Source organism: Lissotriton helveticus, chromosome 9 (assembly GCF_964261635.1).
Source record: "Lissotriton helveticus chromosome 9, aLisHel1.1, whole genome shotgun sequence".
Taxonomy (NCBI): Eukaryota; Metazoa; Chordata; class Amphibia; order Caudata; family Salamandridae; genus Lissotriton; species Lissotriton helveticus.
Genome location: NC_136070.1, coordinates 1,158,547,434 through 1,158,566,460, shown reverse-complemented (window position 1 = coordinate 1,158,566,460; position 19,027 = coordinate 1,158,547,434). Strand labels below are relative to the sequence as shown.

At 47.5% G+C, this 19,027-nt stretch overlaps 1 protein-coding gene across 1 annotated transcript in view; it reads right to left on the bottom strand.

Moving 5' to 3' along the window:
• Positions 1–19,027, bottom strand: part of SUSD3 (sushi domain containing 3) — a 295,748-nt gene that overhangs the window by 114,496 nt on the left and 162,225 nt on the right. The window contains exon 2 of the mRNA XM_078662411.1: positions 13,650–13,838. Coding sequence (XP_078518537.1) covers positions 13,650–13,838 — 189 coding nt within the window. The remainder of the gene's footprint in view (positions 1–13,649; positions 13,839–19,027) is intronic.

Here is a 19,027-nt window from a genome sequence, read left to right as displayed (position 1 = left end):
TGCTGTCTTGGCTTTAGACTCCTCAGCTAACCTGATTTGCCAGTAGCCAGCTGTCAAGTCAAATGTGCTCACAAACTTGGCAGAAGCCAATTTGTCTATGAGCTCATCTGCCCTTGGAATTGGGTGTGCATCTGTCCTGGTGACAGCATTGAGTCCTCTGTAGTCCACACAGAACCTCATCTCTCTCTTTCCATCTTTGGTGTGAGGTTTGGGGACCAGAACCACTGGGCTAGCCCAGGGGCTCTCTGAAGGCTCAATGACACCTAACTCCAGCATCTTTTGCACCTCAGCCTTGATACAGTCTCTGACATGGTCAGGCTGCCTGTAAATTTTGTTCTTTACAGGAAGACTATCACCAGTGTCCACCACATGGGTACACCAGTTAGTCTGACTGGGTGTCAGGGAGAACATATGTCGATATGACTGCAAAACCTGTCTACATTCATGTTGCTGATGTTCAGTGAGGCTGCCATCTAAGGCCACACCATCAACTGAGCCATCCTCAGGGTTCTGAGTCAGCAGGTCTGGGAGAGGGTCACTCTCTTCCTCCTGCCCCTCATCTGTAGCCATGAGCAAGCCCATGTCTGCCCTGTCAACATATGCTTTCAGCCTGTTAACATGGAGCACCCTGTGGGGGCTCCTGGGAGTTCCTAGGTCCACCAAGTAGGTAACCTCTCCCTTTTTCTCCATGATTGTATGGGGTCCAGACCATCTGTCTTGGAGTGCTGCTGGGGCCACTGGCTCCAACACCCATACCTTCTGTCCAGGCTGGTACTCAGTCAGGACAGCCTTTTGGTCATGCCAGGCTTTCTGTAAGGCCTGGCTAGCCTCAAGGTTTTTGGATGCCTTCTCCATATACTCAGCCATCCTGGAGCGGAGACCAAGTACATAGTCCACTATGTCTTGCTTGGGCTTTTTGAGAGGTAACTCCCATCCTTCCCTCACCAGACATAGGGGTCCTCTTACAGGATGTCCAAACAACAATTCAAAGGGGCTGAAGCCAACTCCTTTTTGTGGGACCTCTCTGTAAGCAAACAGAAGGCAGGGCAGAAGGATATCCCATCTTCGCCTGAGCTTCTCAGGTAATCCTTTGATCATGCCCTTTAGGGTCTTGTTGAATCTCTCAACAAGCCCATTGCATTGTGGATGATAGGGAGTGGTGAACTTATAGTTAACACCACATTCCTTCCACATAGCTGTCAAGTAACCTGACATGAAGTTTGCACCTCTATCAGATACTACCTCCTTAGGAAACCCCACTCTAGAGAAAACTCCAGTAAGGCCCTGGCCACAACAGGAGCTGTTGTGGTCCTAAGTGGAATTGCCTCTGGGTACCTGGTGGCATGGTCCACCACCACCAGTATGAATCTGTGCCCAGATGCTGTAGGGGGATCCATTGGACCAACAATGTCAATCCCCACTCTTTCAAAGGGCACCCCCACCACAGGTAATGGTATTAGGGGGGCCTTTGTGGTACCACCTGCTTTGCCACTTGCTTGGCAGGTTACACAGGAGCGACAAAACTCCTTGGTATCTTCTGACATGTGAGGCCAGTCAAAGTGACAGACAAGTCTGTCCCATGTTTTGTTCTGGCCTAGGTGTCCTGCTAAGGGAATATCATGTGCCAAGGTAAGAAGGAAGCCCCTAAATTGCAGAGGTATGACCAACCTCCTGGTTGTACCAGGCTTGGGGTCTCTACCCTCTGAATAAAGGAGCCCATCATCCCAATAAACCTTATGGGTACCTTGAGCATTCCCAGCAGCGTCAGCAGCAGCCTGCTGTCTGAGGGGTTCAAGAGAAGGACAGGATAACTGAGCCTGCCCCAAGTCTGCCCAAGAAGGTCCCCCTGTCCCCAGAAACGCAACCTGATCAGGTTCAAGCTCTATAGGGACAGTTCCTTCAGGGGTCTCAGAATCATCTTCCTGTGAAGGCTGATCCTCACTTGTAGGCATTTGGGAAGGCACAGCCTTTGCCCTCCTGTTCCTTGTCTTGGGAGGTACTTGGTCCATTGTTCCAGGATCCAAGACCTGAGGTTCAGAGAGGCACTTTTTGGCCTGTGACCTGGTCACAGCAAGGACATGTGATGATATCCCTAACATCTCTGCATGAGTCCTGTACTCAACTTCTGACCATAGAAAGCTCTCCAGGTCATTGCCCAACAAACATTCTACTGGGAGATCAGCACTAACCACAACTCTTTTTAGGCCAGTTACCCCTCCCCAGGAAAAGTTAATAATTGCCACACTATGTGTAGTAGTGACATTGCTGGCATTGGTCACCAGGTAATTATCACCTGGTATGTACTGTCCAGGGTCCACAAAGCTAGGCGTCACCATAGTGACACTGGCACATGTGTCCCTGTATGCTTGAGCCACTTTTTCATTAATTAAAGGTGTCTGTCTGTACTTGCCCAAATTATTGGGACTGACAGTAGGGGAGAAATCAATCTCCCCATCACAGATCAGAACAGCCTGTGTGGGGACTCTGACTAGGTCAGAATCTCCATCAGTTCCCAAGGTGATACCCACTATCCCCTTAGTCTGTGGTCCAACACTGCCAACTGTACTAGTGGGTGCAGGTGCCTTAGGGGCTGCAGTGTTGGTGGCTCCACCCTTTTTACAATCACTTGTCCAGTGAGTGGTGTTTTTGCAAAAGCTACACCAGGGTTTTCTTTGACCTTCTTTCTTCTTCTTCTTTGAAGTTTGGGACCCACCCTCAGCATTAGTTTGGGGCCCTGTTGAAGACTTCTGGTCTTTAGCTTTCTGCTCCCCACCCTTCTGGTCTGTTTTCTTTTGGTCACCACCCTGGTTCTGGTTCTGGTTCTTTTGCTTAACTCTGGTTCTAACCCATTTGTCTGCCCTCTTTCCCAATTCTTGGGGAGAGGTTAGATCTGAGTCAACCAAATGTTGATGCAACTGCTGGTTCTGACAGTTATTTAAAATCTGTTCTCTCATAAGCAAATTGTACAATCCTTCATAGTCTGTAACCTTACTTCCCAGCAACCAGCCCTCCAGAGCCTTAGTGGCACATTCAACAAATTCAGACCAGTCCTGAGTCTGTGTCTTCTGGGTGTCTCTGAACATTAACCTGTACTGTTCAGTGGTTAAGCCTAACCCATCAATCAGAGCACTCTTCAGGACCAGGTAGTTTCTAGAATCCCCATCACTAACTGTGAGGAGTCTGTCTCGGCCTCTACCTTCAAGGGAGAGCCACAAGATTGCTGCCCACTGCTCCTGAGGGACCTGCTGTACTTTGCAAGCTCTCTCAAGTGCAGTCATCCACTTGTGGATATCATCCCCAACTTTGTAGGGGGGCACAATCTTACTCAGGTTTCTATTATCATAGGACCTGTCTTTATCCTTAGGGATAGTGCTGCCACCAGTGGAATCTAATCCACTCTCTCTAGGCTGCCTTGCTCTAGCAAGTTTCTCTTTGGCCAGGGCAACTTCTAATTCTTGTCTCTGGATCCTAAGTTCAGCCTCTCTCATTTGGCCTCATGTTCCCTTCTCTGAGGGCTAGTGAACTCCCTTCTGGAGTTACCATGAGAACCTCTAGAAACATGGGAAGTATTGGATTCACCTGAGTGATTCCTCCTCCTCCTATGCTCCTGTTTAAGTCCATTTGGGGTCTGAATGGGTTGGACCCAGCTTCAGTCCCAAATAAGCTTAGGTTAGCCTGGTTAAGCCTGCTGACTAACACCTGGCTATCTCTATCATCATCAGACTCACTTTCTTCAACCTCCTCCCCCTCTTCTTCCTCAGGCTGAGTATTCCCAGTGGTCTGGTCTTCCTCATCTATCTGGACAACAGGGGCAGGGGCATCAGGGTTATCATCTTCAGAGGGAGAAACTTCCTCACCAGTCCCTGAGGTGCCTGGCTTGGAGTTCTTTAGAGCTTCATACTGGTCTAACAGCTCTCTGAGGTGTCCTGCTGTAGGAGTAGGACCTGTTTTGATTCCTCTCATGGAACACAGTTGCCTCAGTTCCTTAAATGGAAAGATAGCAAATTTGGATGGTGCCCTTGGAGGGTCACTCTCAACAGAGGTGGTTCCAGTGGATCCCTCTGCTCCAGACATTGCTCTAGTGTGGTGGATGTGTTACAATCTACCTACACTTGTGTTTTCCTACAAAACCTATCTAGTAGTTGTAGTCAGGGTGTGCTACTCCCTATCCTCTACAACAACTAAGTTCAGTAGAACTTAAGTATATCTAGTCTTGTTTTAGTGTACCTATCAGGTACCTGTATGATCTTTCAAATGATATTTTCAAAGATTGTAATGGTAAAACAACAGCAAGCTCAAATCCCAATCCGCTGCTCACCAATGTGAGAAGTTGGCCTGGTATATGATGCTCACTAGTTCTAGTGATCACCTTGTACCATGCCAAGCAACCCTTATGGTGCAGGTTGTAAAGTCAACCTTATAGACAAGCTATCTTAGGGGTAGCATGGACTAAGCAGTCTTAGGCTAAACTCTGTAAAGGCATGTGAAGCAAGCTGTTTTACCATACACAATCCCTTGAATACCAAATGAAAGGACACCACACAGATATATATTGAAAATATATATAGATTTATTTCTACAAATATCCCTGATACTCTTTATGAGCACAGAAGCAAATGCGTTAAAACAAAACACAGTTTAAATACACAAAAGTTGCACAATTATGGATGAGCCCTAGGGGCCACCTAAACCATATACTAAAATAGTGGTATAAGAACCACTATGGGGAAAGTGAAGAGGCCTAGGGCCTGGGGAATCGCTGGAGCTGTTCGGGACTAGCAGTGAAGAAGTCGGGAAAGGCCCGCGGGACTCGGGTGCAGTGCGGAAAGTGCACGCTTTACCAATGCAATGTCAATGGTGCGTAAAAGTTGCAAAGTTAGGTAAAAAGGAACCTTCCGAGTGACCTAGAAGGATGAAACTTTAGACACAGACCCTAGAGGTGTGTACCAGTGTGGGAACACCGGCGGAGCTGAGTTACCTCACCCACAGGAAGTGGGTGCATAGGGTCGAATTAGTGTCGGGTTTCGTCACGCAGGTCGATGGTGCTTGGAGCTGAAGATGCTGCAGGCGGCTCGATGTGAAGAGTTCCGGTGGATCCAAGGGTGGATCTCTAGAGGTGAAGACCTGAAAGCAGAGGGGACAATGTTCAAAGTCACTAGCCAGTGACTACCGTGGAACCAGAGTGGAACCAGGCGATGTCGGGTGCAAACAGGCGTCGAGGTGTAGCTTCTCTCTGCAGCCACGTGGACACGAGGGGTTGAAGACATCCAGGAGTCGGTCACGAGCTGTCCCACGCAGGCTTCTCGCTGTTGGCGGTGTCGGCAACTTGATTGGAGCAAACAGGCCTTGGCTAATGCAAGCCACGCAGGAATCGAAAAAGGCTTGTTACTCAGACCAGCGAGGTCAGAGCAGGTGCTCCTTTTTACAGGAGCGAGGGCAAATCTGGAGCAACCAGATCCGCAGTGTAAATTGAAGGTTTCGTCGCCAAGATGGCCGCTAGCCATGTGGCAAGTGGCCGGGATGGCGCGTCGAGTGGCACAGTGCAAAAGGGCCCCACGCAGATCGTGGAGATGCTGGGGGGCTGATCTTCGGTGCAAGGGCTGCTCGAGGTGGGGGCTTCTCAAACCCCAAAGCACAGCGTCGAGGGTGCCTCTGATGCTGCGCAGTCAGTGTTTCGGGGGTCTTCCAAGAGGTCCGGTCCCACGTCTCTCGGTGCCTCCACGGGTCCCTTCTTTGCAGGGACTGTGGATCGGGCTGTGAGAAGTCTGGGAGTCTGGGTCTTGTCAGGCTCTGGGCTCGGGCTCCGGCGGGAGGCGGCGGCAAAGCAGACGTCGAGTTGCTGGTTGGTGCCTGTGTTCACAGGGTGGTCACTCCTTGGCCACAAGGGAGATTCTCTTCCGTCTTCTGTGCAGCAGAATGTCGAAGTCCAGTCTTCTTCTGTATTACAAGTTGATTCAGGATGATCGGGGGGGCGCTAGAGGGCGCACTGCGGAATGGCTGACTAGTCTGTCAGCTCCGCCGGACGGGCGCGACACTTGCGGCCTTTGACCCCTCTAATCCCCAGCTAACGTCCAGAAAAAGTAAGAATCTGGCGTCGGAACCCGGACCGCATGTAGCTGTATCACGCAGGTGACCCTACGAGGGCTATGCGGGGAGATTCCGGGGAAAAAGGAAGAGCGGACCCGGGAGCGCTCCAAAATGGCCGCCCGGGTGGATCGACGAACCCGCAATTAAACGACATCTAATGAGGTATTGGCGTGCTGCACTCTTGGCGCCGACTGGGTCGGGGACCTGGAACACCCTGCAAGGCAAAGCGGCAACTGTGGACAGCGGCAGTGAGCGTTTTCGCCGTACTTTACCGTGCGTTCCAGCGCGAACAAAATGGCGGCGCCGCTGGAACGCATAAACAACGCAACGGCGGCTGAACGAAGCGACCATCACGGGCCCCCGCATTGCTGAAAGGCGGATGACAAGAGCTCCGGAGGTACATGGGAGACGCACATGAGGAGTAGCTGTGAATGTGGGGGTGTAGCTGCGTCCAAAACACAACGTAATTGAGGAGATGAACACGACATGAGTGAGGACGGCTGCGGACACAGCGGGGAGTGAGGGGCATCAGACGTGCTGAACGCCTGGAAAAGAGGTATTGCCCAGAGGGTCCTCTCCATATGAAAATAACGCCTGACCGCAGTCAAGGATAGCATCCCTATAACAGGAGGCGCCAGGGAGACGCGCCCAGTATAGCGAGGGCCACATGAGCCGTCCGGGAGGCAACAACTGTTAAATTTCAAAGCGCGCAATCCCATCACAGACCATACTGCGCATCCACACTGACAATTTGGTCGATGTCTACACGCACATCGCGGTGGAGGGCAGCGGTAGCAACAAATCACGCCGCAACTACTACCAAAACTGCACTGGCTGACAGCCCGAGGACGACCCAAAACAACTCGCCACAACAGCGAAGGGACATGGGGAAACCTGACAAGCAGCAAACCAAGCTCCCATTCGAAGCAAGACGACAAGACAAACTTCCCCCAACAGACCCGGCAGCAGACGGGGATCGAGAGATGGCGGAGGGAACGGGCATGGAGTCAGTGCTACGTGCAATCCAACAGAGCTTGCAAGACATGAATGGTAAATTGGATAATGTGATGCAGAGAGTGGACAGTATGGCGGCAAAAATTGAAAAACACGACGGCCGTATCGTGGAAGCAGAACAGCGGATTTCCAGGGTGGAAGACGACCACAGTACCACGTCAAAGGCCTGTAGTGGATTGGAGAAAACAGTGGAGGGCCTACGTGCCAGGGTGGAGGACCAAGAAGCCAGATCCAGGCGCAACAACGTCCGCATTTCGGGCCTGCCGGAGTCCACCAACATGGGGAAGATGGAAACTTACATCGAGACACTAATGAGAGACATCTTTGGCTCCGAAAAACTATCCTCAGTGTTCTTAGTAGAACGAGCACACCGATCCCTGGCCCCTGTACCAAAGCCTGGAGCGGCCCCGCGTATGATCATAGCCCGCATGCTCAACTATAGAGATAGAGACACGATCCTACGGCTGGCCAGAGAAATGGGCAAGATTACTCATCAGGGAAACACTCTGGAATTCTACCCTGATCACACCATGGCGGTTCAACTGGCACGGAAGGAATTCGCTCCGGTGAAAAAGAAGTTACGAGAACTTGGTCTAGAATACGCCATGTTGTACCCGGCAAAACTCAAGCTCACGAATGTAGGGAAGCAAGTTATATTTCAGACAGTGCAGGCGGCACACGAGTATATCAAGAGGCAAGGAAAGCGACGGAAAGATCAAGAACGAAACGAACCTACGAGCGATGTTGAGTGATAATCTGTCTGGAACTCTTCTGAACAACACTACGGGCATCAAGACAAGGATTATGGCTTATACTCGATCATGCGTGCAATGGGGACTATTGAGATGCATAACAGCCGCGCATGGACTAGATAACGATATGGAGATGTAGTTCCGTTAGTGTTGTAACTATGACCGTCGACAGCGGAACCCCACTGAAGGTACTGTTGCGCAGTGATTATCTGAAGAGAGGGGGAAGAAACGGGAGGAGGTGGCGCGAACCGCGTGACACGAGAGGTACACTGAAAGTTTCTAATATACGCACTGCTTAAACTGTTAATCGAACTGCTTGTCTGATAAGCAGAGATGCGGGACAAGCGCGGCTTTAAGTCGCTGTACACTTAAGTCACAGAAACGTGGAAGGTCTGGGTGGATAAAGTTACCCCATGCAACAATATTTCGTTCTGTTTGGGGGATTGGAGGGAGAGAGAAGGATTAATGTATGCATTATAATGACGTTTATGCAAGCGTCCGTCCACGTCCACTATGTGGATGGAGAGGTGCGACCCTGGTGACACCCCCATGAGGGTGCACCCCACGACATGTTTCTCATTGAAGTTAAAAGTTGTTCGGGGATGGCTTTGGCAGAGTTTGGGTGCTAAAGTGGGAGGGGGGAGGGGAAGACATTTGAGTTATACTCAACTACAACCTCTGTGTCTGAGAAGCATGGCGAACTCCTTGGTCGCGAAATGCTCAGCGAAACATGACTGCCTTGACTGTATGCCTTTGTTACTTTTGATATTTGTGATGTATGACGCTACTGACCTATACCACCTAATGCACACGAGACACCTATTGAATTTGAATACAATCCACCAATATATCAATGTCACGGAATAGTACGCTGAAATTCTTAACGTGGAACGTCCGGGGCCTAGGTAACCCGAAAAAGATCAGGCAGATGTTCGCTTATTTGGACCGTTTACGTATTGACATAGTTTTCATACAGGAAACACACTTGGCACGAGACGGCTCACCCACACTGGGTGCTAAGTGGGCTGAATCTGTGACCAGCTCGACTTACTCATCTTACTCCAGAGGGGTGAGCATTTTAATAAAGAAGGGAACGAATTTCGAGATCACGAATATACACAGGGACTCAGAGAGGAGGAGCGTTATGGTTGCGGGTAAGGTGAGAGGACAGAGGGTACTGTTGGTAAATACATATGGCCCTAACGTAGATGATCCGGGGTTTTTCAGAAAGGTGTGGCATACTGTTGATGACCAAGGGATGGCTCATGTGATATGGGGAGGCGATTTTAATGTAACACTGCAGGACACTCTAGACAGGGCGACACACACGTTGGAACAGCATGGGAATGCCAGAACAATGCTGCAGGATGCCATGGAAGACCTGCGAATGGTGGATTTATGGAGGGTTGGTAACCCAGAGGAGATAGCAGCGACACACATTAACGCAGCTAACAATAGTTGGTCTAGGCTGGACTACTGGCTGGGTACGCAAGAGGTGTTGAATTGGGTAGCAAGTATCAAACATTTACCACGAACATTGTCAGACCACAATCCAGTGCTCCTGGAAGTTAGTATCCCACATTATGAACCACCACCCTTCACCTGGCGCTTCAATGCAATGGCTTTGAAGGACCCCCTATACGTCACCACGATACATACAGCTATTGTTGAGTACTTTGATCTGAACGGCCCGACGACTGAAGATCCGGGATTACTTTGGGAAGCCTTTAAGGCCACAATCAGGGGGGTGTGCATCAGTACAACTTCAGGCATACTCAAGGATATACGACACCAACTGCACACACGAGAAAAGGCCATACAGGCATTGGAACAAAAATACACGCAGACAGGGGACACGAAAGTGCTAGGGGACATCCAAGCTCTGTTGACAGAACATAGGGAATTTGCATTGGACGAACTTCGATATGTCGCTAAACGAGCGACTGCTAGACGATATGGTGAGGGGGGAAGGCCGGGCAGAGCGCTGGCTGAGAAAATATGCTCAGGAAAGAAGCCACAGAATATAACATCCATCTGCACGCCGACCGGAGAGGTGATTACTGATATAAAGGGGATAATGCAGGAATTTATGACCACATATGGCACACTATACAAGGCGCGCCCGTCACCCTCGCGCGCAGACTTGTTGAAATATATGGAGGATGTGGAGATAGCATGGTTAGCGAATGGACATAGGGAATACTTGGCACGACCTGTCACAGTGGAAGAGGTCACGGATACCATTAGGAGGTTGCCCAATAACAAGGCGCCGGGGCCAGACGGCTACGTGACGGAGTTTTATAAAATGTATGCGGATTTGCTCGCTCCGCACCTAGTGCGACTCTATGGAACAGCACACGAGGCCCAGACAATGCCGGCATCTCTGAGGGAAGCATTACTAGTTACACTTCTGAAGCCGGGCAAGGAGGTAGACAAGTGTGACTCCTATCGCCCCCTGTCACTTTTGAATGTAGATACGAAAATAATAGCCAGTCTACTGGCTGATAGGCTGAAACCGCTTATGCCCATGTTAATAAGACCTGATCAATCCGGCTTCATCCCAGATAGGTATCCAAACTATATGCAAGCTTACAGAACGCGGTGGGTGGTAATACGGACAAAGCTAAGGATAAGTGGAGTGCTGGGTTGGAGGTGCCACTAACAGATGACGAGTGGAGTGCCTGTTGTATGCTAACTAGCATGTTGACGCCTAACGGAAACTTGAGAATCATTCACTACAAATACTTGCACCAGGTATACTACACGCCACAGCGATTGCACAGATACGGCTTCAGAGAAGACTCCAAATGTTACCGATGTGGTCAGAACGATGCAGATTTCATGCATCTAGCATGGCATTGTCGAAAAGTGGCGGGATACTGGGAACGAGTCATACAGGTTCTGAATAAAATGCTTGGAGTTTCGGTGGAGTGCGAGGTGAGGGTCTGCCTGTTGGGTATTGTTCCGCAACTGAGGGCTTTGAAACGTAAGTTCTGTGCTGTGGCACTCCTGTTGGCCAAAAGAAGGGTGTCCCTCCACTGGAATAGCAAAAGGGGCCCGCAGGTGAAACAGTGGCTGGAAGACATGACATATTGTCGGGACACGCTCAACACATATGGGGTAGAATTGCCGATTGGGTCTAGGCCCAAGGACTATTGGGAGTTTTTGCGTGCCTATTTGCTTGCGCAAAGCACGTCAGGGTCGGAAGCGGACATGGGCTAAAGGATACAGACTACGAATACAAACATAAGATTAAGATTGTATATTAAGATGGCACTGAGGAGGGAGGATGCTGTGATACAGAGCTCTAGTAGTTAGAGGACACTTGCCAGTTGAGTAATGTAATGTTATGTTTAGTTAAATTAAAAAATGTACGACAAAGTAAGAACAACGACATGCTTGTAAGCGATTATAGCACTGAAAGTCATATCTGAGCTCTGCAACCAGGACGCCGCCGGTCCGCTGGATGTCGGCTGATGGGCTGTGTAAACCTAATGACATCCTTTCTATTGCTATGTGTACTTGTAGCCGGCCCAATGCGGTTGTAGGCGCCTTGAATGTAACTGGTTTGCTATGGAAAGTGCAATAAACATCTTACACCAAAAAAAAAAAAAAAAGTTGATTCAGGATGATCTGAAGTCTCAGGACACAGCTCCCACTCTTATTCGAATCTGGGGGGCCGGATCACCTACTAGGTCCCTCCTCTGGGTGGAACCAGGAAGGGGGGTGGTTACTCCCCCTTTCCTTTGTCCAGTTTCAGGCCAGGACTGGGGCTGGAAAGCCCCAGCACCGGTTTGAACTGGCCTATGCACAGGGACACCTTGTGTGCCCCAGGCATGTCTGATTCTATTCAGCCCTGTCCTACCCAATACACAAAATCCTGTCTGGAGTGGTGCTAGCACCTCCTCAGGCAGGAAACCCTTTGTCCAAGCTGCCCTCGCTGGAAGGACTCCCAGCAGCAGGAGGTCAGACTTGTGTCTGTGGTGGCAGCATCCATTTTGTGATGCTAAGGCTCTGTTTAACTTTAACCGGGGTTCAGGCTAGGTACATGTCGTGTCCCTCTAGAAGGGTGGAATGCTACCCCCGTCGCCAGAACTGGCGAGGGGGTAGTATTCCAATTCGTATGACACCTTACTCGACATGTTTTGATAAAGCCAAACCTAAGATAGCATTTAACCGCGAGGTTCATAATGCACTTAAGAGTATATGGTATGGCAATATCATGAAACAGCTAAAGGACATGGTTCCGAAAGCTGCAGACAGGCTCAGCTCATGCCAGAGCACCATCTCACATATTTCCAAGCACTCTGCCTCCAGGATTGATGAGGCCTTCCCTAGGAGTGACTGATATGAACATATGTGTCCATTTTAGGTTAGGTATAGGCATACTACACCTAAGTAAGGGGTGGTTACACCGACTTACCCCAGCTGAGTGATCAGCCAGTTGTGTCAAATATGGAGGCCAGGCCAGGGGTGGCACAATACATGCTGCAGCCCCTGGTAGGCCTTGGAAGCACCTATGCCCTGGGTACCTGGGTACACTGTTACAGGGGCCAATAAGGTGAACCAGTTCCAATTTCGTTATGCACCTAAAGTACATGGGTAACAATTTAGAGAGAGAACAGCAGGCTGTGGGTCTGATTAGCAGGCCCACAGCCACATTAAGTCATGAACCAGTGAAGCAAAAAGCAAAAATTTGGGGAGACCATAGGATAGCAGACCCTACTCTCCTACACTCACTACCTCACCAAAGCTATACCAACTAACCTGATGCCCAAGGTCAGCTGCCAAGATCAGGCTCTACATCTAGCTAGAAAGACGCAAATGCTTTGGTCACAGCAGTCTTTATATACAATACCTCATCTCTTCACTACGAAAGTAATTCTAACAGGTCCACGGACTATACCCCATTCAAACTAATCCTTTGAAGCATTATGTTATGTGGACAATCACCCTCACCTATCCATCAATCTCCTACCCCAAACTACAGCAAGATTGTTTGTTTCCTAAATGTAAGCATGTTATATTGTGAACGATTGGCCTTGCTTCTCTCACTTTTCCCACCTCGTCCCAAAAAGGAGCACTGCGGAGGTCACACGTTAGCAGACGCGGCCGCTGCATGTAAGAGCGGTGAGGCGGTAAGGCCGGCTCGGGAAATTTCAAGAGTTGACCACAAGGGAAAATTAAATAAATAACTAATTTTCCCTTGTGAGCCTCACCACTCTTACCTACACAGGTCACTAGAATTAAAGGACTCTGCGGCTGGGAAATTTTTCCCATAATTATGGATTTGCCACATAATCCATCATTTGCTGTAGAGTTTAACCAAAAAAATGTAGCTCAAACGGATCAATAGTTACTAAAAACTTGGCAACGTGTGCCCGCAGTGTAAGATAAGACCCTTTGCAAAGGTAAACTGGTCATCTTTTAGTTTCTTATTTCTGCATATGTTTGCTAAACTGGTAGTAATGAGGGGACATCTTTGCCCAGGCAGTATTACCATGTGTAAAAATGACTAAATAATGAAGTAATACGTTCAGAAAATGTGCTGCATTATGCCACATAATTTGCCTTTTCTTGCAGCATTATTTAGACAACCAGGCCATATAATTTGCTGCTGAATTGTCTGCCACGTAATTCTAGTGGACCTGCCTATAACACAAGTACCACTGAGAATGGTAACAAGAAACAGGCCTGTCACCCTCCCTAAAAGGCTGGCTCGTGGTGTAATTTGTAAAACCCCTCAATATAACAGGTTACCCTGGTATATAAAGCACATCCAAGCATACACCTTACGTTTACATGTTGGTATTCCTGCTGTCCAGGCGGTGGTGTTCCCCCTCCACACACAGGTGACTATCCCCGCTCCCAGAAGATGGTGCTTAGAAGAACACTGGAACAAGATCTCCGTCCCCACGGTGGTCCCGTTCCCTTGGAGGATCTGGAGCGTGCCGGAGTCAGGCGGGAAGATTCTGCTGCACTGACCTAGACAAACCACAAGAGCGACGTCAAACCATGAAAACAATTTCCTGGTTCCAATTATTCTTTCACTTCCGGTAATAATAATGCAGCCATGTTTTGCTACAATGCAATTACTGTTCAAACTCTCAAGAGACTACGCAATAAGAGACATTTAAAGGCCAGCTCATAAAACATATTTTATGTGAAAATAGTATGCACGCATTTATTTTCTTAGCTAATGTTATTCAGACTTAATAAGCAGTTTTCTTGCACGTCGGCTGCACAGCATGATGAACCCTATGCGTGTGGTACTTTCTGATAATTTGGTTATATCTAAGGCTCCCAGTTTTCCATTTTTACTTATTTTTATAGTTGAATACAGAGCGAAAGCCACCTATTCCTTTGATGTATGTATTTTCTAGATATGGAAAAAGCAGTAAAGAGGCCATCATTTCAGTGATGCCAAGGGTTGTGCAGACTGAAATGCAGGGAAATTAGAAAAAATCAGAGAAGCTGTGACGTTTTAAACAACTGCAGATATGCATGTGTTTGTACGACAATGCGGATATTTACTCAGGAGTGCATTGGCTATGAGTGATGCTTTATATATGCCTTCCAATAGCATTAAAACCCATCAACCATCCATAGGTAAGTTCACTTTTGTCTGTTAAATAAATGTGAAAAATACGAGTTACACCTTCATATTTTCATAACATAAATGTGGATAAATGCAGATAAAATCAGCAACCCAAAAAAATTACATATATATATATATATATATATATATATATATATATATATATATATATATATATATATATATATATATATATATATATATATATATATATTGTCGCTCCAAGGTTGTCCACCTTTGAGTAGCACACGAGCAGCAGCTTGATTTATGTGTAGGTGAGGATGGGGATCCGCTTGTAGATGCCGCTCCATAATAGATCTGCCCGACGCGTTTCGAAGCTCCAAGGTGGACAACCTTGGAGCGACAATATATATATATATACATATATATATATATTACCTACTGGCGATAGCCAGTAGGTATATATAGTTAGGATTTTTTTCCTATGGGATTTTTGAAAATTCTTTGTCGAATAACTTTGGCGTTTGAGGACAGAATTGGCTGAAATTTTCAGGAAAATGGAACATTTTGTTTCTGAGCAGCCCCTGAAAATTTGGGGGGGTTTCGTCAAGGGGGGGCCGAGAAAAAAGGGGGGTCCCAAAACATGTTTTTCCCATGCAATTTTCCATAGGGCGGTTGGCCTCACTTTTAGCCTGAACGGCTGAATGGATTTACACCAAACTTGGCAAAATTGTAGGGACTGGTAGCCCGATGTGCCTTTGCTATGTCTCAAGATATAGGCTCCAGTGGTTTTTACGAAAATTAACTTTGAAAAATATATATTGGGCTACATTGGGCTATATATATGTTGGAGCCCAAAGGTAGCCCAATGTAGCCCAATGTAGCCCAATGTAGCCCAAAGATGGCCACCAGAGACAAAAAAAACAAATGTAGCCCAAATATCAGCCAGATGTAGCCCAACTATAGCCCAATGACAGAATGTCCCAGAGTGTTCTAAAGAACAACTAGAGTGCTAACAGTCCTACTTATTACAAAGGTATGGCACACCTGAAGCCATCTTGATTGGAATAAAGTGGTAACTCTTAAAACATTTAATTTCAAAAGGAACAAAATGAGGGGGTTCATTTTGCCATAGAAAGTATGATTAGCGAATATATGACGAAATCCCGCATACCATCAGTCCGCAAAAAAAATCCCGCATGTACTATTAGGCCGCAAATTAAAATAACGAAAACTTTTAGAACGAATATGCCTTTAGCATACACTAAACAACTAAACTACCCTAAACCCTAAAACACTACCCCCAGCATGACCCTACACTACACAAACAGTACAACACTACACAAAACCCTAAAACACTACACCCCAGCATGACCCTACACTACGCAAACACTACAACACTACCCTAAACCCTAAAACACTACCCCCAGCATGACCCTACACTACACAAACACTACAACACAACCCTAAACCCTAAAACACTACCCCCAGCATGACCCTACACTACGCAAACACTACAACACAACCCTAAACCCTAAAACACTACCCCCAGCATGACCCTACACTACGCAAACACTACAACACTACCCTAAACCCTAAAACACTACCCCCAGCATGACCCTACACTACGCAAACACTACAACACTACCCAAAACCCTAAAACACTACACCCCAGCATGACCCTACACTACGCAAACACTACAACACTACCCTAAACCCTAAAACACTACCCCCAGCATGACCCTACACTACGCAAACACTACAACACTACCCTAAACCCTAAAACACTACCCTCAGCATGACCCTACACTACGCAAACACTACAACACTACCCTAAACCCTAAAACACTACCCCCAGCATGACCCTACACTACGCAAACACTACAACACTACCCTAAACCCTACCCCCAGCATGACCCTACACTACGCAAACACTACAACACTACCCTAAACCCTAAAACACTACCCCCAGCATGACCCTACACTACGCAAACACTACAACACTACCCAAAACCCTAAAACACTACCCCCAGCATGACCCTACACTACGCAAACACTACAACACTACCCTAAACCCTAAAACACTACCCCCAGCATGACCCTACACTATGCAAACACTACAACACTACCCTAAACCCTAAAACACTACCCCCAGCATGACCCTACACTACGCAAACACTACAACACTACCCAAAACCCTAAAACACTACCCCCAGCATGACCCTACACTACGCAAACACTACAACACTACCCAAAACCCTAAAACACTACCCCCCAGCATGACCCTACACTACGCAAACACTACAACACTACCCAAAACCCTAAAACACTACCCCCAGCATGACCCTACACTACGCAAACACTACAACACTACCCAAAACCCTAAAACACTACCCCCAGCATGACCCTACACTACGCAAACACTACAACACTACCCAAAACCCTAAAACACTACCCCCAGCATGACCCTACACTACGCAAACACTACAACACAACCCTAAACCCTAAAACACTACCCCCAGCATGACCCTACACTACGCAAACACTACAACACAATCCTAAACCCTAAAACACTACCCCCAGCATGACCCTACACTAAACAACCACCACAACTCTACACTACACTAACACAACACTACACAACACTACACAACACTACACTACACTACACTACACAATCACTAACCCACGAAAAAATTAACACAAACCCACTTACCTCTCTCGTCATCGTGGTTTTCACAACGCAAATGCATTTACCATACATGCCTTTAAAACGTAATTCTTTGTAAAGGCATGCGCGATAAATGCACATGCGTTTTGAAAAAATGCGGGATAATGGTATGCGAGGTCAATGACCTTGCGGGATATTGGTATGCGGACTGAAAGTCTGCGGGATAAAAAATGCGGGAAAATGGCTGCAAACCATGATTAGCAGCAGACTTCCCTGGTGAGCACTAGCTTTACTACAGTGATCTAATGAGCAACTAGAGTGCTAACATTCAGAATTTATGGCAAATGTGTGACACATCTGAATGCCTTCTTGATAGAACCAAAGTAAACAAGCATTGAAAATGCAATAGATCTCGCCCTCGTTTAAGTTAAAGCCATTCTGTTTGTAATGAGGTGGCTTTTTAGCTTTGCTTTTATTAGTGTTTTTAAAACTTTCATGTAAATAACATGCATATGTATGCATATATGTATATGTGTGCATGCATTTATATTTATATAGATATGCAGATTATATATGTTTATATATGTATATTACCTACTGGCGATAGCCAGTGGGTATATATAGTTAGGATTTTTTCTCTATGGGATTCCTGAAAATTCTATGTCTAATAACTTTGGCGTTTGTGGACGGAATTTTCAGGAAAATGGCACATTTTGTTTCTGAGCAGCCCCTGAAAATTTGGGGGGGTTTCGTCAAGGGGGGGCCGAGAAAAAAGGGGGGTCCCAAAACGCGTTTTTCCAATTCATTTTTCCATAGGGCGGTTGGACTCACTTTTAGCTCGAACGGCTGAATAGATTTACATGAAACTTGGCAAAATTGTAGATATGGTTTGCCCGACGTGCCTTTGCTATGTCTCAATATATGTGCTCCAGTGGATTTTGAGAAATTAACGTTTAAAAAAAATATATATATCTGTGACAGCTCTCCGGTTAGCGCCCCGGTTCGCGTACCTGACGCGTAACGGAACTTCGCGAAGCGAAGCTGATTGGCTCTCCGGTGTCTGTCAACATTCTAAACAGTCCGGAGCGGCCGCCATCTTGTCTCTCGGTACGATCGAGAGACAAGATGTGGTGAAAAACGAAGGGGGAAATGAAGGAAAGGGGGCAAGGTAGACCACTCCTGACCCCCTAGGATTGATGAGGGGGATATTAAAGTGCCCCGCGGAGCAAAAAATAATATATATATTTTTTTGCGATTTTACGCCGTAGAGGCGCGTCCGGGTACGCGAACCAGGCAGCTCACCGGGCAGCTCACCGGGCAGCTAACCGGGCAGCTAACCGGCAGCGTAGCTGTCAACATTGTAAACAGTCCGGAGCGGCCGCCATCTTGTCTCTCGGTAGGTTCGAGAGACAAGATGTGGTGAAAAAAGAAGGGGGAAATGAAGGAAAGGGGGCAAGGTAAACCCCTCCTGACCCCCTAGGATTGATGAGGGGGATATTAAAGTCCCCCGCGATTTTTCGCGGTAGAGGCGCTTCCCGGTACGCGAACCGGGCAGCTAACCGGCAGCGTAACGGGAGTCCGCCATCTTGTGTTTTTGGAGCGTCCGGTTCGCGTACCGGGTAGCGTCCCGGTAAGCGTAACAAGGGGAAAACCAAGAGAAACAGTAAAAAAAAAATTAAGGGAATAGATTTCCAGCAAACTTGGCAAAATTGTAGGGACTGTTTGTTTGATGTGCTTTTGCAAGGCCTCAAGATATGTGCACGTGTGGATTTTGTCTAATTAAGGTTAAAAAATATATATATATCTGTAAGCGTGCTCCGGCACGCTTACGTTACGGGTTTTGTTTGTGCTGCAGAGCCGATACGTCACGGTTATGCGACGCGTCATGAGGCGTCTCATGTGGCTACGTGATACGTCACGTAATAAAGAATATATTTTACAGCT